Consider the following 22,786-nt stretch of genomic DNA (forward strand, 5'->3'; position numbering starts at 1 on the left):
ATTACTGCAGCCTTGCTGTACAGGCCCATCATTACCTCTGCAGGCCTGGAGTATTTAAAGAGCCTTGTATAGACTAACTTACAGACCATATATGCGTATACAGAATAAACTGTTCCAGTGTAGTCTATTCTGCTGCCTCCTTATTCTCCTAGATCTATGTTTTGTGCTTGGATCACTTTTCCTAAGACATTTTTATTTTACTCCCTTACTCTGAAAACCTTCACTGACTCCCTGTAGATTGAGAAGAAACTGGAAGTCCTTGGCTGGCCTCCACATTCAAGGCCCTCCACAGTTTGAGCCAACGCAACTTCCCAGAAATTCTCATCACCGGTGGGCCCTGGGCGTGAACTCTGGACTCCCTCCAGGCTCATCCGCTCACTGTCCCTGCAACACTGCCGTGCTTCCCTCTTCGTGACCCTGTTGCTGTCATTCTCTTTTGAGTATGTCCCCATGCCATCATGTCCAAATCCCCTCCATCCTCGCTCCGGTCTCTCCCACTTGTGCTGATGGTGCCATCTGCCCATACTGTCATTGTGGCAGTGAATTGAATGCTTCATAGATTTCTCTGTGCCTATTTTCTCAAGTAGATGGCATGCTCTTTTTTTTTAAAGATTTTATTTATTTATTTGAGAGACAGAGTGCAAGAGTGAGAGAGAGAGCATGAGCAGGGGGAGGGAGGAGCAGAGGGAGAGGGAGAAGTAGACTCCTCGCAGAGCAGGGAGCCCAATCCCAGGCCCAGGGATCATGACCTGAGCTGAAGGCACTTAACTGACTGAGCCACCCAGGCGTCCCTCGATGGCACACTCTTAAGAAGAAATGAAACGTTCTGAATATTTCTTTATGCCTTTTACAGCTAAAGCAAAGCTTTGGACATAGTTGTTCTAGGATAACCAATGAGTGAATCAAGTATAAATACAAAAATACAATTTAAGGTTAAGAATAAATTATTTTTATATTACCTGCTCCTCTTGATTTTCCAGAAGCCCTGTGTAGAATAGTAAAGTTTTCAAAGGGAATAGGTGCTCGAATAGTTGAATTAAGCCTTTGTGGTTACAATACATGAAGAAAGCCTGGGTGTAGGCCACGGAACCATTTGGCAGCAGGAAACACACTGCTTGCAATTGGAGCTCTGCAGAGATTTTGGTTAAAGTGGTATTGATTGGCATGGTCTTACTTGGTAGCCATTGAGGAGTGTCACATTAATGCAGTCAGGCGTCACATTTTTAGGGATAATGTACGGAACAGTTGCTTTGAATCTTTAAAGTAGACCAGTGATTCTCGATCTTTGAGTGCATCGGAGCCTTCTGAGGGCTTTGTTAAAGCTCAAGACTGCTGGGCCCAACCCTCAGAGTTTCTGATTGAGTGGGTCTGTGATGGGGTCCAAGAGTGTGCTTTTCTGAAAGTGGTGCTGATGCGAGTGCTGCAAGGACCACATTCTGAGCACCACTGGATTAGACACCTGCCGTTTGTGGGTGTTTATTTCAACCTTGGGAAATTTCCATGTACTAGTAGCATGCACATAGAGGCTGAGAGTCATAAAGCTGTTTTTAACATTGACCAAGAGTTTTGATGTGAACTTGGAAGTGAAATTTGTGATTTATAAGATACAGTGTTTAATAGTTCCACATGTCCCTAGACCTTTTTAAAATGTCACTTTTTCTTTTTTTCTTTAAGAGGGGGAGAGAGAGTGGTGGGTGAGGGGCAGAGAGAGAGGGAGAGAGAGCATCCTAAGCAGTCTCCATGCCCAGCTCTCTCACAACCCTGAGATCATGACCTGAGCTGCAGTCAAGAGTTGGACGCTTAACCAGTTGAGCCACCCAGGTGCCCCTAAAATGTCATTTAAGAGTGCTTAAACATTTTAGGATTGGAAAACATTTAGGCATCTATTCTTAAAGAGCTCAAATGATTTTTATTATTTAAATACTCGTATGAAATGAAACTTTTCCAACACGTATCTTAATTTATTCTTAAATGCTCAATATAATTTGAAAGAAGAAATTAAATATGGGTAAGTGGGAAAATGATGGCATCATTAGCTAATTGCAGTCTGCTGTAGCAAAACAAATCCCTGCTCTGACCTGACACAGCAGTTCATTTGAGGTTCACTGTGGAGTTTGTTCAAGCCATCCTCTTGTTACCTCGAGAATTATTACGGACATCATTTTGTTGCTGGGTAAAGCTGAGACCTGATAAAAGGTTCTAAGGTTGTGATGCAGAAATTCATGAACCTGTATCCTAATCTTAGAATGCCTGTGTTCTTGGGGTTCTGTTTAACTCTTAAGTAATGTATTTTGCTGTGTTTTGTGTTTTTTGTTTTTTTAACTGAGAACCTTGCTTTTGAAGGGCAGGTTGTAAGGGGTATCCAGTTTTTCCCACTGCAGGGACATGGAAAAACATCTAAAATGCCTTCCTAAATGTCTGTGGGATTGTATATGGATGTCCCACCAGTGCTTGTGACTGAGTGGTTAAGAATATGTCATTCATGGGGCGCCTGGGTGGCTCAGTCGTTAAGCGTCTGCCTTCGGCTCAGGTCATGATCCCAGGGTCCTGGGATCGAGCCCCGCATCAGGCTCCTTGCTCCACAGGAAGCCTGCTTCTCCCTCTCCCACTCCCCCTGCCTGTGTTCCCTCTCTTGCTGTGTCTCTGTCAAATAGATAAATAAATCTTTAAAAAAAAAAGATCTGTCATTCATGATATATCAGATAAAGGGCTAGTATCCAAAATCTCTAAAGAACTTTATCAAACTCAACACCAAAAAAGCAAAAAATCCAGTCAAGAAATGGGTAGAAGACATGAACAGACATTTCTCCAAAGAAGATATCCAAATGGCCAACAGATGCATGAAAAAGTACTCAACATCACTTGGCATCAGGGAAATACAAATCAAAATCTCAATGAGATACCACCTCACACCAGGCAGAATGCTAAAATTAACAAGTCAGGAAACAACAGGTGTTGGCAAGGATGAGGAGAAAGGGGAACCCTCCTACACTGTTGGTGGGAATGCAAGCTGGTGCAGCCACTCTGGAAAACAGTATGGAGGTTCCTCAAACAGTTGAAAATAGAGCTACTCTACGATCCAACAATTGCACTACTAGGTATTTACCTAAAGGATACAAACATAGTGATTCAGAGGGACACCTACATCCCAGTGTTTATGGCAACAATGTCCACAAGAGGCAAACTATGGAAAGAGCCCAGATGTCCCATCAACAGATGAATGGATAAAGAAGATGTGGTACATATATACAATGGAATATTACTCAGCAATCAGAAAGAATGAAATCTTGCCATTTGTCACAACATGGATGGAACTACAGGGTATTATGCTAAGCAAAATAAGTCAGCAGAGAAAGACCTACCATATGATTTCACTCGTGGAATTTAATAAACAAAACAGATGAACGTGGGGAAGGGAAGGAAAAATAAAATAAGATAAAAACAGGGAGGCAAGCTATAGGAGACTCTTAACTCTAGGAAACATGCTGAGGGTTGCTGGAGGGGAGGTAGGTAGGAGGGTGGGGGGGGGTACCTGGGTGATAGGCATTAAGGAGGGCACATGATGTAATGTGCACTGGGTGTTACAAGCAACTGATGAATCACTAAGTTCTACCCCTGAAACTAATAATACACTGTATGCTAACTAAATGAAATTTAAATAAAATATTTTAAAAAGCATGTCATTCATTCCTTCTCTGATTTATATATCCATATAATTTGTCATTTTTGCAAAATTTATATTGCTTATGTAATCTGGAAAACAATGAAGACATGACATTAAACACAAAAGAATCAGCTACTGAAAACCACCTGTTATGCCATGAAATTGGTGTTGAAAATAAGAAAAAGTAGGGGAGTTCAGGAGGAGGGAATGGGCATGTGCCTTCTCCAAATGTGGTATAGAATAACAAAATTGGAATTTCTCATCTCATTAGTTGGGAAGAGAAAAGAAGAAAAAGAAATATAATAAAATAGTGGCTTGACGGAACACTGGCAGGAGGTTAAGGTGGGTGGATTTGGGGTTCTTTCAGAGAAAAGAGACTTTAGCACTGACTTTAAAATGAGGTTGTAAAAATACCTTCCAGAGCTTGCACCTTTTTTATATTTTTTCTTTCTCCTTCCACATACAGCCACATACTGAGCACCTGCTCTGGGCCATGCATTGACTGGGGAATTTCTGTCCACTGGCTTCTCTCCGCTTACCTGTGGTTTTAAAATGAAATAACATCTTATTATTCCTTGGAGCTTCTATGTCTTCCTCACATTTATTTTGATGTCTGGCTACTTGGAAAACCATTACACATTGATCCATCCTGCAAATACTGACCACTGCGTGTCCCGTACTGAGCTCGGTATGGGGATGCACAGGTGAGCCTGGAGGCATGCTGCCTGCTTGCTTGCTGGACCAACTTTCTGGTGAAGAGAAAGCTCTTGGCTGTGCTCATCTGGTCTGTTTCCTCATTGCTTACTTGCTCCTCCATCTCTTGCATGCTTCTGCTCCTTCCATTGTGCAAAAACCACAGGGCCCTCAAGACCTGGTCCTCAGTTGGTCTTTCCCAGAACTGATTTGCCTGATCTCTTGGCATCAGTTGACAGGGCATCCTGGCCCCTCCAGGATCCACATCACCTTTGGCCTGTGTGACAGTGTGTTCTCTCCTCCGTTCTCCCGCTTCCACCACCGGCTCCCTTTGCTTCTCCCAGAACATACTTTTGTAGCAGTGACTCCCTCCTGCTCTCCCGAGAGGCAGCCAGCACCTCCTTGGCTCCTGGCTCTCAGAGCCTCTCCTCTGCCCACCCTCATTGGTAGCCTGGGCAGGCCTCCGGGGTCGCCTCCATTCAGCAGAGCACCCCGCCTCCCTCCCCCCTGCAACACCAGCTTCCCCTTTTCCCATCGTCTGTCCAGCCGGGCCCTCCAGGTCTGCTGAGTTGTCTCCCGGCCCATGGCACAGGCCCCTCGCTTCTGTTTGCACACGTCAGGTCTCTCTTCCCTTTGCGTGTCGTAAGATTGCCACCAGGTCAAGCACTCCGGAACACAGATCTGACCGTCTGCTCCCGGCTCAGAAATCCTCCCCAGGTCCTGCCACACCCTGCAGGGTCCGGAGGGCTGGTGGGGGCTTCCCTACCCCTTGCTGCAGCTCCGTCTCTCCCTGCCTTTCCCACCACCCAGTCCTTCGACCGCACCGCCCTGTCCAGCACTCCCAAACCCTCCCGCTTTCCCGCTCCCATTCCTTTGTCTCAGGACGCTTGTTCTCATTTTCCACCTCCACCTTGTTCTGTTCCTCCATTAAAGTGCAGCTGGGATGCAGCTTTTTTCTCCCAAGAGCTCTGTAATCCTTTCTAGGCTGCAAGTCATCTTTCCAGCCTTTAGGTTTCCCATAAAAGCGTATGGGTCTTCCTGTGTGATAATCCTTGCTGTTATTTGTAATTCCATCACGTTTCGCCCTAGGCTGTAGACTCCCGAGGGAGGGGCATCCTGACACCTTGCAGCCCTTTCAGGCACGTGGACCCACTTGTTGAACATTGTTTAATGGATGTCCATTGGAGAGATGACTTAGAAGTCTGCTTGTTTATTGGCATCGACACAGTTTAAAATCTAGAGCCAGGGTTGAGAAACTACAGCCTTTGGGCTGCTTCGGCCCACTGCCTGTGCTTGTGAATAAAGTTTTACTGCAACACAACCACTCAGCAACCTGGACATTCTTCATTTGAATGGCTCACAAAGCCTGAAATAGTTACTGACCTTTTACAGAAGTTTGTCTACCCCTGATATATACCATTGTCCAGACTCCTGAAGGATTTGGTATCAGCCGTGGAAGGAAGTAAAGGAAACAATGTTTGCTTCAACTCTTAGCCTTTCACTTTGGCTCTTTGACATAACTACATGACTACCATAGTTTGGGCACTGGGATTTTTCTATTTATTTAAAGTGAAGTACAGTTAATTTTGTTGTAAAAAGGATGCAGACAGCCAAGTTAACTAGATTTGATCTCTAATTTCTTAACATTAGGATAGTAGGATTATCTGGGTAGAAGTTAGATCTGGTCAAGCTTTATGTTACTAAAATGTTTTAGGTATGCTCAGTAAAAAGAACTAACCAGCAGGGGTCGACCAGCTGTGTCACGAGTTCGGCCAGCCTTCCAGACTTGTCCTTTGTTACGGCCCTAGGAGGAAGCAGCATGTTACAGAGCCTTGCTCTGCCCCTTTGCAGATGAGAAAGGCCATAGGTCGCCAGCGTTTCGAGCAAAAGCTCTGTGGACCTCCACATTAATACCATGTGGTCTTTCTTTCTTTCTTTCTTTCTTTCTTTCTAGAGGGACGCATGGTCATCCAGGATATTCCTGCTGTCACCAGCAGAGGGCACGTGGAGAACACACCTGACCTGGTGTCTGACCCCACCTACTACAGCAGCTTTTACCAGCCGTCTCTGTTCCCATACTACAACAATCTGTACAACTACCCGCAGTACTCCATGGCCTTGGCTGCCGATTCCTCTTCTGGGGACCCGGGAAGCCCCCTCGGGGGGTCCCCCGTGAAGAACAGCCTTCGGAGCCTCCCCGCACCTTACGTGCCTGGGCAGACCGGAAACCAGTGGCAGGTAAGGTGTTACCCAGAGCGGCTGGATCTGTCAAGAGCACACAGTACGCGCACAGGACCAGCCCAGCACACGTGTGTGCACTTTATGCCAACGGCACAAAAAGGTGTTCACGCTCCCATGATGTCACGTGATGACCCCCGAGGTTGGCCGCAGGGATTGTAAACGAGTATGCATGTATTCGCTTGCGTTTTGAGATTTTACTTTTCTCCTTTTTCAATATCATTTTGCATAAAGACCCAGTTGGCTGGAGTCAGAATCACAAGGGGCTCACGGTGTGAGGTCTCACCTCCTCCAGACTCATCCCCACTTCCTTTGAGCAGCTTAGAACCTGCTGGGTGCAGCCTTCTGGTTGGCAGTAATGCTAATGATGAATTTACACCCAGGGAGGGAGGAGTGTTATCATCCGTATGTTTGCGTGGAAGCAAGGCATGAAAAGGAATTAAGTCACTGTCATTCTGGGCCAAATTGGGATTTTTTAGCTGAAAATGAAGGTCATCATTCGTACTCTTTAGTGTACAACCAGTAACTTTTAAATTAACATCTGGGTAAAACAGCATTTTGCATTGTCAGGGAAGGAGTGTGGTTCTAGAGCTGTCGTGCTCCCTCAGCTTTAACCATTTCGGTCCTGGAGTGTGTGAGCGGCAGATGGAGGCGGGGAAAGCATTTCCAGGCTGGGTCCCCACACTGCGGGGGTTCGGACGCACAAGTGCTGACACTCATCACTGCCAGGCCCCCTCCGACCATTAGTGTTATGATTCTGGGACAACTGTTTGTATTTTGGGTACACTTACCATGCTCAGGCTTTGTCAGCTGGGCATTGATTCCAACACAGTGGGACAGACATTTGGGAGTTTAGGGCAAATCTTTGACCTTCTTATGCCCACTTTTAGAAAAATGTGAGTTGAAATCGTTCTCTGAGCAATTCTATTCCATTTTGCATTTTTTAGGTGTGGGGAAGTCCTTAATATTCATGCTACCCCACTTTTTGGATTTTCTCACTACCCTTCGGGATCAGACTTCTTCAGCCCATCAGTATGTCCAGTGTAATCCACTGGGCTACACAGTTTCATAAGTTTTCCACACAATTTATTTTGAGAATCTTACTTTTTTTTTGGAAGATTTTATTTATTTGAGAGAGAGAGAGAGAAAGCACGAGCAGGGGGAGGGACAGGGAGAAGCAGGCTCCCCCCGCTGAGCAGGGAGCCTGATGTGGGAGTCCATCCCAGGACCCTGGGATCATGACCTGAGCCAAAAGGAGATACTTAACCGACTGAGCCACCCAGGTGCCCAAGAGTCATCCTTTTAAAAAGAGACCTTAAAGCGTATGTGTGTGAGAACTCAGAATAGTATGAGTGTAAAGAAAATGCAGTGATTTATGGATCTTCTCCCTGGACCCCTACAAGCCTGTCAAAGTGCCAGTTGGATTTTATTATTGGGGGCAGGTTTTAGGTTGATTTCTATCAGAGACTCTTCTCTGAAAGGAGAAAGAAGTATCTTATAATTCTGAAAAAAAAACAACTCATCCTGTAGATTCCCAGGAAGCAGGGACTACTATTGAAGTGTCCTGGTTTTCTGGCTACTTCCAGGCTTTAAGGATAAAGTAGGAAGGTGAACCTGTTGGCTTATGAGAAAAGGGGTGAGAAAAAACATCTTGAGTGTTTGCTGAGAGAAAGCCAGCGAGTTCATGATCAGCTTTACAGCAAAGTCAAACATCTACTTTGTCAGACTCTTTCATTTCAGCAGGCGTATGATGCTTGACACAGTAACGTTTCTTCTTACTCAACCTGGAAAACCTGGGAAGGGCATGGTGGAGATCTTGGATTTCCTTGGAGCTCTCTTGCCAAGTCCTCCCTCCCAGGGACAGCCAGGAGGAGACGGGCTCGCTCAGCCATCCTCCTTGCCTTGTCTTGGAGACACGTCTCAGGTGCTGTGTGCAAGGAGAGAGTCCCCTGAGGGCAAGTTCCTGCACCTTGGCTGGCGAAGTGGGGAGGAAGAACCTTGCCCAAACTTTCTTCATCCTGTGGGGACAGGCAGCTTTGATGCTGTTTCTGCTTTCTCTAGCACCACCACCTATGATGAGAGGTGTCCCTGGTTAGCCCCCCAGGAGAGATGCCAAGATATCATTTAACATATGAGTTTGTTTTCCCAGGAGGCTGGGCTTAAGACTTTTTCTTTCTTACTTGGTCACCGTTGGTAATCTATTTTCATATAACAAATTCTTTTGCAGAAATAGGTCCTTCTTGGGCGCCTGGGTGGCTCAGTCGGTTAAGCGACTGCTTTCGGCTCAGGTCATGATCCTGGAGTCCCAGGATCGAGTCCCGCATCGGGCTCCCTGCTCGGCAGGGAGTCTGCTTCTCCCTCTGACCCTACCCCCTCTCATGAGCTCACTCTCTCATTCTTTCTCTCAAATAAATAAATAAAATCTTAAAAAAAAAAAAAAAGAAAGAAATAGGTCCTTCTCTGCTACTGCAGTTGATGCCCATTCCTCTTAGTAAGTAACAGCACCAGTAATGACAGGCAGCATTGGTTGAGCAGTGAGTCCTCATAGCCTCAGGGAGCAGATTGTGTTGTTTCCTCTTTACTGGGGAGGGCACTGAGACTCAGAGGGCTGACTTAGCCAAGGTCACACAGCCACCAGACAGGAGAGCTGGAGTTCTGGCTCCACAGTGTTTCTCAGCACTGGTTATCTTTGGGTCTGCTGTAAACTCAGGGCCACGGCAACCACTATCAATTAATATGAACACTAAGGCCGCCCTCTTTAGTTCTTTAGGGCGTAGAATTTCTACCTAAGTATTTTGCTTTTCATTGGAGATCTCCTTGGAACCTTCTTCGGATTGTCTTTCTTCACTTGTGGAGGTTGGAATTAGGCAGAAACTTCTAGAACAGTGCCGATGTGTGGTTACTTCCGATGGCTGAGAATGGGGCCTCTGAAGCTTTCCTGAAATACGCCGTCTTGGCATTTAGTGTTTAAAATATACTGAATTCCCTGCTGTCTGAAAGTTGCTTTTGGAATCTGCCTACAACTTTCCTGTGAATGTGATTATCAGTAAAAGCATATTTAGGCACACCTGCCATGCGTCTGTAATCTAGAAAATGATCCTCACGATTGAGATGAGGGGACTTGACCATATGGTCTTTCTATCCCTTCTAAGTCTGATGCTGCATGAGTCTGTGGATTAACCTTATAACCAGGTACAAACACAAGCTTGACTTACAACCTTGTTGTTATGCCCACAAAAAGTACTTCTCTTGGAAATAAACTCCTAGCATTAAAAATGTAAGAGCCTGCATAGGTGCAAGCCGTCAGTTTGCAAAATGGCAGGTGACCATCAGTCCAGTGATGATCAGAGCTGCAGTGGGTCCTAGTCACCCCATCCTGCTGTAGAGAAAACTGAGGTCTGGAGCTGAAGGGATTCGCTCAGCACCCACAGTCAGTTGATGGCAGAGGTTGGACTGAAATCTAGGTCCTATTGGATTAGAGGAACGTGGGGTCTGGTGCTGGAAGATCCATATTCATTTCTAATTTGTGATCCAACTGTTCTTGAGGTCTTGAGCAAAATACAAAATAGCCTTTGAATCTCTGTGTTTTGGTCTGTGAAGGTGAAACTGTATGCCCACTTCCCAGGCTTGTTGCCTGGGTACGCAGCAGTGGACACCTGAAGTGAGGTGGTTACCACACGTGGAAGCCTCTGTGTGCACCAAGGGCTGTGCCGCTGTTAACTGCCATGGCTTATTTTCATTAAGCATTATTATTATTTTTTAATCTATCTATTTTCAGGGTGCCTGGGTGGCTCAGGTGGTTAAGGGACTGCTTTTGGCTCAGGTCATGATCCCGGGGTCCTGGGATCGAGTCCCAAATCGGGCTCCCTGCTCCACAGGAAGCCTGCTTCTCCCTCTGCCTCTGCCCCTCCCCCTGCTTGTGCTCTCTCTGTCAAATAAAATCTTCAAAAAAATCTAATTTTCAGCCTTCTTTTCATATGTATTTTAGTTAGATATCTCAGATCCCCTTTGTAACGAGATGCAGTATACATAAAGTACATTTTAGCTACTATTAAAAGACTGCGACATTTGAGAAGTGTATGAACGTATGTGGAATAACTTCTATCTGGGTTGGGGAAGAAAGAATGTGTTCCACTTAGTAAATAGGAAACCGAAAGCATAGACAAAGTTTATAATGAGGCAACATATCTTTAAGATGTGTATGTTACAGAGGAGTATTAATTAAATAGTGAACACCTACAAATATTACTTACAACTGGTAAGTGTTACTGCTGTTCATAAGGAACTGGACGACTCCCTTCTTAAACCAAGCTGTTCGGGCAGGAGCGTGGGGAACAGCCATGGAGCTCTGGCCCTGTTTTGGGAAGGTGTCCTGGCTCTGTTCTTTCGGCCATGCCTGTGCCCACCTGGTGGAAGCTTCCCCGGGGAGGGCAGCATGGGGAGCTCCCTTGCTTGTGGTCATGTTTTGCATCTCCTTTGTGGAAGGTGTCCCACAGCTGCACCCAGAGAGCCCTGTGCTAGCTTCTCCTGACTGCATCTTCTCTTGGTCAGGCCCTGGCGCTGCCTGAAGGGCCCGAATCTTCGGCAGCCTCTCCTCCATCTACTTTCTTGGCTCTGCTGCTGGGAGCTGACTTCCTTGCTCACTTCTCTGGCCAGAGCGAGTCACCATTCTGTTCGTTAGCTTCCTCCCTTGTTGCTCGGTGTATCAGTGTGTGCTGAATGAGCAGGATGCATGTTTCTCAACAAAGAGCTCCTTTCTGACTCCTGGAAAAAAACCGACAGAAGTGCAGATCATCATAATTTTTTAAAGTTAGTCTTCTGAGAGATCAGTAGGGAGGGCATTGAATTATTTGCGGAAAAAAACCATTGACTTTTTTTTTTAAAGATTTTATTTATTTATTAGAGAGAGAGAATGAGAGATAGCGAGCACGAGAGGGAAGAGGGTCAGAGGGAGAAGCAGACTCCCCGCTGAGCAGGGAGCCCGATGTGGGACTCGATCCCGGGACTCCAGGATCATGACCTGAGCCGAAGGCAGCCGTCCAACCAACTGAGCCACCCAGGCGCCCAAAACCATTGACTTTTTATTGGAAAGGTGAGGCTTCCGATGAGTATCCCTATAAAATCAAGCAAGCCACGAATAATTATGGAGCACCTACTAAGTGCAAAACCTACTAAAAGAAATAAAGCAGTGTACTGGGTCAGCATCCCAGCATCTCAGGACTCTTTCATGTTAATGCCCTGAATGCTGAGAGCTGCTGTAATTGCTTTGGGTCTGCCTCCAGCCTCTGGAGATTTGTGGCCCAATCACAGATTTCTGTCCTGTTGTGAAACAGGAATAACATTTGGGACACTGGAACAGACTCACGATGAATGGCTGGTTCCTCTGACCAGCAGCTGAATTTCACTTCTGCATTTAATTGCCTGCAAAAGCTGTTTATTGCCTTGTGCACTCCTCCACGGCAACATTATCTCCTAAATAAACATGTTGTACCAGGTTGACAAGGGAGAGGCGCATATCAAGTGAGCAGAAATAAATACGGGAGGGCTCAGAGCTGTACCTGGGGTCTCCTTTCTCTGTCCCTCTGGCAGGCGGCCTCTGGATTGCTTTTCAGAAGCTGGGGCCACCAGATGTGTAGACTTGCAGGTAGACTCCCGTTCGGACCACAGTTTGGGTGTGGTCAAAGTGGCAACACAGGTGATTTCATTCCTTCTGGTGGTTATTTTGGGCTCAGTCTGAAGTGTCTTAGGGTACCGGTTGCCCATGTATGATGATGCAGCTCACTGGATGCACTCGTTTTTTAAATAAGCATGCACGGAGAACCAAACAGACAACAATGTGAAAAGCAGGTCTTGGGGGGACAAAGAGATGGGAACTTAGGGGTCATCTAAGTGGCCCTGGGTTTGAAACTGAGCTACAGGCAGGAAGGAAAGGAGATTTTGGTATCTGGGGCTTGAGCACAGAGAAGGTGCCCCCTTGTGAGCATTCCTGGGATGGCCCTCTAGCACCTCTGATGGGCGGGGGGCAGCGGGCAGCAGGGCCAGGCAGGGCCTTACAGAAGACCCTGCCCTTTGATGTTCTCAGTCTTACAACAAGCAGCCTGATGGGGCCCTTTTCACACTGCCTCTTCTTTTCATTAGCGTTGCTCAGCATCAGAACAACCTGTTAGCTAAAAAGATTGAGAGGAAGTGACTTCTTGAGCATGTGCTGGGTGGGGGCAGCAGGGGCCCCTCCCCGTCTCCTGGAAGTCCCACAGGAGAGCCCAGCGGTGGTGCAGGTGGCTTAAACCTGGCTCTTGTTCGCAGGACGACAGTTCTCGTTAACAGCATTTTAAGATATTCCTAAACTTGAAAAACAATGTCAGAGAAAAGGAAGTAGAATGCAAAATCCACGTCAGGTTTTAAGGTGAAGCAGACTTGAGGTACACTTTTATGTTTGCCTCAGACCACCAAGCTGTACCATCAGGGACCCCAGGATGATGTGCCTGTGGCCACCTCAGATTCCTGGATAAGTCTGAGGTGAGAAAGTTGAAGTGATCTGTGGAACACAGCTGGTTATAGGGGAGCCAGGCCCCAGCCCTGGGCCCTCTACCCTTGGTCAGGGGCTCTCTCCACAAACAGTCTTGTGATCGCCAGGGCTGCGCACTCCAAACTATCACCGCCCCAGCGGGTAAAACTAGCCAAGGCTTCTCCTTTTAGAGCAAGCTGGGTATTGGCCACTTTCTGTTGGCGGATGGACGCTGCCTTTTTTGTCAAGAAAGAAAACCTGACAGAATTTGCCAGCAGACACAAGAAGAGTTTATGAGAACAGATTCCTTTTAGAACATTCCAAGCAGTTTCTTTCCTTAGGAAAGAGTCATTAAAATAGATGTGGTATTTGTTTTGGACTGTTAGCGCTAACAACCTTTATTTGGTTTCTTAAAGGGGAATTAGAGGGACACACGTTTATGTTGATTGAAAGTGTTACAGGTTCTCTTGAGTTGATGGGGTATACTTATTTTGTATCTGGCCACTTTGTGAACTCTGTAGTTCTAATCATTTTCTGGTTGCTTATTTGGCGTATCTAAGTTAGACGCAGAAAAATGTGGGTACTGCCATTTCCCCCCAAATACCGCCAGTTCTCATATATGATCTTGGTGCATTATTCAGTTTTGATACCTGCAGTGGATGTTGGTGTCCTCTTATTTTACTGGGAATGTGTCTAGTGGTTCACTGTCCTTCATGCGGGTTGTTGTTACCTGTGCTGGTTTTTACAGAGAAATGAGAAATTTCATGTGGACAAGGGAGTTTTTCGTAGAGCTCAATTATTCACTTCAAAAAATGGCTTTTAGGGGCGCCTGGCTGGCTCAACCAGTAGAACATGCAACTCTTGATCTCGGGGTCGTGAGTTCAAGTCCCACACTGGGTTAGAGCTTACTTTAAAAAATTTTTTAAATTTGTTTTTACTGAGACTATGCCCTTCCAACATTTTGTGAAAATAAAATGATCCTCTTAGGTGGCAGGCTTTCTTTTTGTGTAAATGCCCTCACTCAGCAGCACCACCCCTGCCCCTCCCCGTCTCTCTCTTTTTCCTCTCTGTCTTACTAGCCTGCAGTGAGAGTCTGGAAACCTCTGTGTCAGTCACCGTGTCACCATGACAACAGCAGAGTTGCCCAGGTCTTCCTCTGCTGCTTTCGGCATTTGTGTCCGCTTAAGGCTCAGCTTAACTCTTCGCAGGCAGAGTGCTTTGGGCTTTCCCTTCCTTTTTACGGCAGCCCTGTGAACGCCCAGCATTTTGTGGGACTCCTTCCCATGCAACCCCAGTAGGCCCTGCTCTCTGGTTCAGTGAGGACTCAGGACTCGGCCAGGTCAGAAGGCCGGTCTCGGAGAATCTTCTATTTAAGGAAACACGGAGTCCCCCACAGACCTCGGAGAGTTTAAGGCTAGTGCAGCGAAGGTGTGTGGCTTCTCCCCGTTCGGGGCCACCTTGCCTCTACTGTGAACTTTCCCTTCAGCGGCCTGTCACATCTTAGCTGCATTTATACCTTTCTGAAGCATACTTCCTCCTGAGGTCCTTCTCTTTGAAGGAGAAATAATACCTCCAGTCCTCTGGGGCCTTCACAACACACTCCTGCTCCTGCAGGGAGCGGGCTTCTGTTGGCCACGGAGCTCTGCGGCCTGGACGAGTGCAGTCCCCACTCCCTGCCTTTGAGCTGCCCCCTTGTCTGGTTTCAGATGGTGACAAGCCATGGTCATGACGGCCAGCATCGGGCGTTTATTACGTCCTTCTTGAGGGACTTGCTGTTTTGTCTCACAGATTATGAAGGCTCCGTGGCCTGCACGCTCTGACCCTGCAGCAAGAGCAGTTGTGGGTAGGAACCAGGGCCGCGGGGGGGCTCTGGGCCTGCAACAGAGCTGAGGGAGGGCCGTGGGCATTTTGGAAGCTGACCCCAGACAGATGGTGGGAGGTGGGCTGAGGGATCTCTCCTAGCGGCGACAGGGCACAGGGTGGGCATTTGCGCAGAGTATTTGGGTGGAAAACATGCGTATGACAGAAGAAAGCCAAAGTGGCCTCTGGAAACCCGGCCCAGGGGGCAGGCGGTGCTGACGGAGAGTATCCAGGCCAGGGACTGGGCCCTGAACATCCTGAGGGGCTGTTTGTCAGCCTGCCTGGAGTGGTGTGGTAACATCCAGGCATTCCCAGTGGAGTGTAAGCTCAGGTTTTTAGGAACCTGGGAAGACCCTGGTACATGTTCAGTGTGATCTGAACCGAGCTGGAAAACCCGGCAAAGGGCTGGTGTACCCTGGGGACTGCTCCATATTCAGTCAGGGGCAGAAATAAATACATTTTCAGTCTGTTGTGAGATTGTTACACAACCTGATTTCTGACACAGTAGCATCAGGTCAGTAAATAATACAGTCATTTGGGGATTCTGTAATCTGCTTGAAAACCAGATAATTAGATCACAGTTCTTGAAAGCTTTCAGATTTGATTTGGTTGGGCTGGTGGCCAAAATCTTATCTGTTTATGTTTGACCTTTTAGCTTACGTTTTTTCCTAAGCAGATGTGAATATGATACAAAATTAGTTGCTTTTCAGAGTGTTTAAGTACATGGCTGGGCGAGGCTCAAATTTCTTGGGAGCCCATTTTGTATGGCTTGCTAGGTGTCCCTCATTACTTGAATAAAGACCAAAATCAAGGGAATGCGTAGGAGAGGCTGGTTGGCCCTATTTTTAGAAAACTATGTTAGGAATATGACAGGTGAAACAGGGTTACAAAAATTCTCCGGGCACCTGGTTGGCTGGCTCAGTTGGTAGAATGCATTACTCTTGATCTCGAGGTTGTAAGTTTGAGCCGCATGTCGTTGGGTATACAGATTACTTAAAAATAAAATCTTAAAAAAAAAAGCTATCAGAAAATCTCCATCATTATTACAGAGTGTGTATAAGAAATTCACTCATGCATTCATCATTACCATTCGTTTACTGAGTCCCAGCTCTGCCCCCGGTGCTGTGCTAGCCTCGCGCATCCCCCCAGGGGTAGCTTTCAGGGAAGTGGATGACAGGAGAAACTTAAATGAGTTTTACTACCTTTCTTTTTTTTTTTTTTTTTCCAATTTTACTTAGTTATTTTAGAGTGAGAGAGAGTGCAGGGGGCGGGAGCAGGCAGAGAGGGAGATCATGACCTGAGCCCAAATCAAGAGTTGGATGCTTAACTGACTGAGCCACCCAGGCACTCCATGAGTTTTATTAATTTTTAACCATTCTCTGCAGAGAGTAGACCCCCTTACTGACCACCCCCAGGACAGACTGCTCCCAGGGCCCTGTGGGCATCACCCTGGCCATGCACAGCCTCCGGGGAGGGGGTTCATAAGAAGATGGAGAAACCGGGAAAAAAGGGGTTACGTCCTCATTTTGGTTTTCACGTCTTTTCATCTCATTCCTTCTCATGCACATTCTTTTTGGCAGTTAGTCGTTCTTAGCCAATTCCGGGAGAATGAAGGAAGACAAAATAATCCCGTCTTGAGTAATGGTATGAACTCCAAAAACGTGAAGGCACATTCTTCTCTCTCTCTCTCTCTCATACTCTGTACATGACAGTGGCAAGATAGGATCTGGAGTTGGGTTTTCAACTTTTTAAGATTTGAAAAGTAGAAAAAGTTTAGAGAATGGAGTTTGTTTTTTTTGTTTTGTTTTGTTTTTTTGTTTTTTTCAAAACAGACACTCAGACACTTGGGGAGATGAGGTAACTTGCCAGGATCACACAGCTGCTGAGCGGGGGGTTGCATTTGAGCTGGGGTTTACTTGACTGCAGAGGGCACGCCTGTTCCCATTCTATCTCCCTGCCTTCCTAGAACAGCACACTTTCTTGGTTTTCCTTGTAAGAAGCCTTAACAGGTGTTATATGATGTTTTCTTATATTTTATGATATGTCTTATCAGATCTTGGAGGGTGTAACGTATCTTATCTGTTTTCCGAGACTTGGTATATTAGAGAAAGTGGAGACTCCTGTGTCTTCACAGGATTAACCAAATTTAAATCGCTGAGCTTAGGGTCCTTAAGCATGGTTCTGTGGCTCCCCCTCATGTCCCCTCTCCTGCCCCCCCCCTTCTGTGCACTTTAGGGACACAGATTTCTGGTCATCCTTGTGTCATTGTGGTTACTTGGAGGTGGGCTGTCCCTCCTAGTCTTGGTGTGGCCTTTCCATGACGCTAAGCCAGCGTGAGTTGGGCGTGCCTCAGCAGCCTGCGTTCGAATTTTTACTACCAGCTCAGGTGAAGTGTGTGAGTTGGTGCCTGTGCTCATGTGTAGACGCTGGCCCCAGACAGTCTCACCTTGCCCTCCGAGCAGTCCGTCATGTTCAGTACTCATAAGATACCCTTCACACTGCTGATTTATGCTAAAAGTATCGTAATGTTTCTGACAGCTCATGTGTGACGTGAATATAATCCATATTTCTTAGAGCAGCTAATCCAAGTGGCTTATTTCCCGATACTGCTGATGGGGCTGTATCTCTTGGTGTCACAGCCCTTGAGATTCTGATGGTAACATATTGTTTGTGGGTCGCTAGTTTTGTGTAAAGCAGTAGGTTGGAACAGGGTAGCAAAGGTTCATTAAGTTTGTCCATCAAGATGGGACCAGATATGGGTGCGTCTAATGCTTCTGGTCCTAAAATCAAAGTTCCTGAATGTGTGATTACAGGCCTGTTTTCTTCTCATTTTCGGACTCTCCCCCCCACAAAAAAGTTTCTTATTTGATCTTGAAGCAGTGAAAACGGGAAGAACTGGTAAAAGCCACAGGTAGTGAGGAGGTCTTTATAATCAGCAGACATCTTAATGGGAAATGGGAAAGGCGGCGAGCTCTAGTAGAGAGGCTCCCCAGGCCGCCTTGCTTTGTTTGGATCCTGCCTCTCTGCTTAATCCCTTTATGAGTGGAAGCCAGTTACTTGATCCCCCTGAGCAGTTAGTTCTTCTTTATGTTAATGATTATTACACCGAGGACTCCGTGAGAACACAGGACAAGCCTCTGTAGTATCTCTCAATGAATTTGCTCAGTTTTACTTTACTTTCCTCCTCTGAAAGTCCATCCGTCCTGTGGTCAAGAACCAACATTTTCTCGAGAAAGTTACTTTAAGAAAGTCACCATCACAAGCCCCCCACCGCCTTTCTGAAGAGGTGTTATTAGGCTTTCAGAAACTTGCCCTGTTAGTGGAAATGGGCAGTCCTGTGTCTGGATAGTTATCAGCCCAAATATAAAAATGCAGACTTTCCATGCCCTTTTCCACCAGCTACTGTACTGAAGCTGTGTTTTCTGTTGGCTTTCAGGTAAATGATGCTTGCGTTTCTGTCTAGCTCTGTGTGACTTTAGGTGGAAAGTGGGGGTCTGTGGTTTAGATTTGTGAATCAGCTCCCAGATGTAAGTACTGACCCAGGAGCTGGATAATCCTGCATAGATGTGTGGTTTGGGAAAACGAAGGGGGCGCTGGGCTAGCTGCAACCGAGACTCTCGGCCAACAGACCACCCCTTCCTCTCTCTGTGAGCCCCCTGAAGTGCGTCTGAATCTTTCCAGCGTCCAGGAAAAGGAACCATTTTATAAAATGGGCTTTTCTTGTGTGTACCTGTTTTTGAAAGTCCTTGCTTTTACCAGATTTATATACTGATGTCTTTCAGACATTTTGGACAGAGATCCACAGTAAGAAATGTTTAATATTGTCATAGGGCTTATGTTTACACATACATATAAACACAAAATGAAACATTTCATACAACAGTTCTTACCCATACCATATACAATGAATTTTTAGATTTCTCTTCTATTTTATTCTATTTGCTTTCATTCTGTCCATTTCTATACTGTAATTTTTTTTTTAAATGCTGATCACAGCCTGCTGAATTAGATCACTCACAGTCACAGCGCTGCATTTTGGAAAACACTGTCTAAGGCTAGACCCTGTTCTCAGATGCAGATGGTGAAAACAACCAATTGAGCAGCACAAGTTAACCAAAATTAATTTGGGTTTTTTAAAATGTGGAAATATTCCCATCTTAATTGTTCTGCACAAGAAGGAGAAGCATAACAGATCACTGATAAAGGTGCTTGTGGTCCTGATCCCTGTGGGGTGTCCACCCCTTCAAGTGTGTGCCAGAGCGGTACGACTCTTCGTGCCCTCTCTGGGACTTTGGGAGTCGAGGGAGGCTTGCTTTTATGTTCTTACCATCAGTGTTGGTTCTGTATTTCCAAACAACTTGCCTATTTTTCCGTGGTGCATCTTATGGCTGTTTTTCACGTGTTTTGTATCTACTCTGGTGTTAATCCAGACCTGACATTGAGCTCCTTTCCTTCCATTCTTTTTGAGAAGGCCCCACTCACACAAGTTTTATTTTGTGTTTGCCTGTGTCACAGACTTTCTGAAGCTTTGGGAATTGTGGGATTCGCAGCTTCAAGTGTCTTAGAGGTGTCATTTCTTCACTGACTGTCCTCTCCGCTGTACTGCATGGCCCTCCTCTTCTGCCCGTTTGCTCTCCCGCCTCCCCTCTGAGGAGCCTTCCTTCCGTTTGGGGGCATATAGCGCTTAGCTTCTTCAGCGGACCCTCAAGCCCCCGTGGTTCACTGGAGAGGTCCGCCCAGGCTTTGGGGCAATCTCTTGCAAGGGCCCGGGTTGGCACAGGGCCAGCCTCCACCTGCTGTCCCCTTGGCTTCCTCCACTCGAAGGGACGTGGAGGGCATTCCGTAACGTGAGCCCGGCACAGGAAGTTAAGGAAGCTGGGTGAGAGGACCTGAGGGACGAGGAAGGAAGAGGTGTCCCAACAGTCAGCGTTTGCCCTGTTAATGTTACAGTCATCTCTGAAATTTGCTCTTCATAGGCATCATTTTTAGCTCGTATATTAAGAAGGATTCTTTCCAGCTGTGACCTGTGGCATCCTGGAGGATGAATGAGGTGTGTATTTCAGGAGGTGAATGGGTACTTGCCCTTTGGGTAAAATCCGTGGACTAGGAGGACTCACCGTGTGTGATTAGGTGAACGTGGGAACAGGCATCCCGTCCGGAGGGTTTGAAAAGAAGCTTCTATTAAAGCTAAAGAAATCCTTTAATGAGGGCAAAAGTCAGCCCCCAGCCTTCACTCTTCGCATCACCAGGAGACCTGGAATTCCACAGTGTGTGAAGAGCCCTGCCTTTTTTCAGAAGAACATTTCTCTTCATAAAATCAAAGGTTCATCCCAAATGTAGCTTTTGCAACTTGAAGGGCTGTAAACCACACAACATTGCCAAGGGCATCTTCTCACTATTCGTTTAAATATCGGGGTTTGCACTTGGGAGTTTTATCCCATATGGTTCTCGAGAAGTCTGTCCCCTTTCCTGGCCAGCCCTGTTGCTTTGCAGCTGAGCCAGTCTCCGCGACCAGCTAGACCATGGTCTGGTCTTCACGAACTCCTCTCAGCCTGGATGGAGCGTGCAGTTCACTGCAAGACCATGCTCTTCCCGGCTGAAGTGCTCCCAGACAACCAGGGAACAGTGTTTAGGAGGTTTTTTTTTTTTTCTTTTAAGGAAGTAGGGTCTAATATTTTTATGTTTTGTTGGGATTTTATTGTAACTATAAAAAAGAGTGACTAAGGTATATAAAAAGGAAACCTGTGGTTCAGATTTATTGTGCTATATGTCCTCAACAGTTGAATAAAATAAAACCCAGGGTGTTCCTTCGGGGTTAATACTAACACTATGCACATTCCCCACCAGCCCAGTTTCTATCTGTAGGTCACACTCTGGTTCAGAGACTTGAGGTGGGTAATAAGATTATAAAACATGCCTCTTGCTTGCCATCTACCACATGCTAATAGTAATGGGAGTCATAATTCACTGGAATACTGGGTTTTTAGGTTTTACCTCGTTCGTTTGTTTAATTTGAAGGAACAAAAAATAAAATCTTGAGAAGAAACGAGACCGCCCTGCATAAAGGAAAAATCATATCCTTTTAGCAGAACTGAACGCTGCCTCTAATTTGTGTGTAACTTCTGTCCCTCAGTAGAACTTTGCCGTTTGAGCTGGAGGTAAGGGGCTGAGCACAAGCAGGGACTAGGGTAGTTTTTTTTTTTTTTTTTTTAAGATTTTATTTATTTATTTATTTGAGAGAGAGAGAATGAGAGATAGAGAGCACGAGAGGGAAGAGGGTCAGAGAGAGAAGCAGACTCCCCGCCGAGCAGGGAGCCTGATGTGGGACTCGATCCCGGGACTCCAGGATCATGACCTGAGCCGAAGGCAGTCGCTTAACCAACTGAGCCACCCAGGCGCCCCGGGACTAGGGTAGTTTAAAGCAAGTTTTCTCAACCTTGGCACTCTTGAAATGCTGGGCTGGATAATTCTTGTTGTGCAGGAGCCGTCCTGTGCATTGCAGCCCCCCTGGCCTCTCCTCACTAGAGGCCGGCAGCATACCCTTCTCCTCCCCACCCCCAGCTGTGACCAGGAGAAGGGTCTCCGAAAGTTGCCAGATGTCCCCCAGGGGACAGATTGCCCCCAGTTAAGTACTACTGGTTTCAAGTAAAGCAGGTTTCAAACGTTTCCTTGTTTACCCATTTGTCTAATCCAAAAGCAGCCAGGACTGTGATTTTTTTTTTTTTTTTTTTGAGTTGGAAGGGAACTAGAAGGGACCTAGTGTTTGAAATCTCATTCTGCCACACCTTTTTCTAGACGAGTCACAATTTGATTTTAGCTTCACGTTTCAGAGATTTACACACACGCTTTGAAATGCTACGGTCAACCCTTGTATGGTGCAGGTATGAACTGCACGAGTCCACTTATATGTGAATTTTTTTCTAGTCAATACAATACAGTCCTATAAATGTGCTTTCTTTTTTTTTAAGTTTTATTTATTTTTTTATTTTATTATGTTTGTTAATCACCATACATCATTAGTTTTTGATGTAGTGTTCCATGATCTATTGTTTGCGTATAACACCCAGTGCTCCATGCAGAACGTGCCCTCTTTAATACCCATCACCGGGCTAACCCATCCTTATGCTTTCTTAATAGCATTTTATCCCCCTAGCTTACTTCATTCTAAGAGTACTGTTGGTATGTGTTAATTTACTATGTTATCGGTAAGACTTTGGTCAACAGGAGGTTATTTAGTAGTTAAATTTTGGGAGGGTCGGAAGTTATATGTGGATTTTCAACTGCATGGGGAGGTTGAAGCCCCTAAGCTCCTGTGTTGTTCAAGAGTCAGCTGTACATACAGCCATCCTCATGTCCAGGTGAGCACATGGATGGTTGTTTATAGATTATTCTTCAAGTTGAATGTGGCTGATGTGATGAATGGCTTCGGCAAATTCATATTTAATAACCTCAAATGGAGTCTGACCCTTTGTATCTTTTTCTTTTCCTCGAAGTCCCAGTGATCTTGGGATTCAATAGAGAAAGTGTGAGTTTGAGTTCAAATCCCTCAATTCCTACTTCTAAATAATCCTTATTATCTGATGCTTTCTAGAAACATAAGAGGAATTAAAGGAAAAAATTAACATGCATGGGTTTGAAATTATTTTTTTGGTAAGCTTTAGTTAAAAAACTCTACGGTTTATTTAAACCTTTTTGCAAATTCTATACAATTTGAGATTGGCAGCAGTTAACCAGTCGATAGACTGGTTAACCTTTTGCATTTTTTAGTTAACACTGGGGATCTTGGGGTTTCATACTTCTTGGGGGTGTGGGAAATGTGTCAGTAT

The 22,786-nt window shown here is 45.9% G+C and overlaps 1 protein-coding gene across 2 annotated transcripts in view; it reads left to right on the forward strand.

Annotated features, from left to right (window-relative positions):
* The window catches only part of DMRT1 (doublesex and mab-3 related transcription factor 1), a 106,231-nt gene that overhangs the window by 36,593 nt on the left and 46,852 nt on the right, over positions 1–22,786 (forward strand). For both annotated transcript variants that reach the window (XM_027614423.2, XM_027614424.2), the window contains exon 3: positions 6,312–6,595. In XM_027614423.2, coding sequence (XP_027470224.1) covers positions 6,312–6,595 — 284 coding nt within the window. The remainder of the gene's footprint in view (positions 1–6,311; positions 6,596–22,786) is intronic.

The sequence above is a fragment of the Zalophus californianus genome, chromosome 13 (genome assembly GCF_009762305.2).
Source record: "Zalophus californianus isolate mZalCal1 chromosome 13, mZalCal1.pri.v2, whole genome shotgun sequence".
Classification (NCBI taxonomy): Eukaryota; Metazoa; Chordata; class Mammalia; order Carnivora; family Otariidae; genus Zalophus; species Zalophus californianus.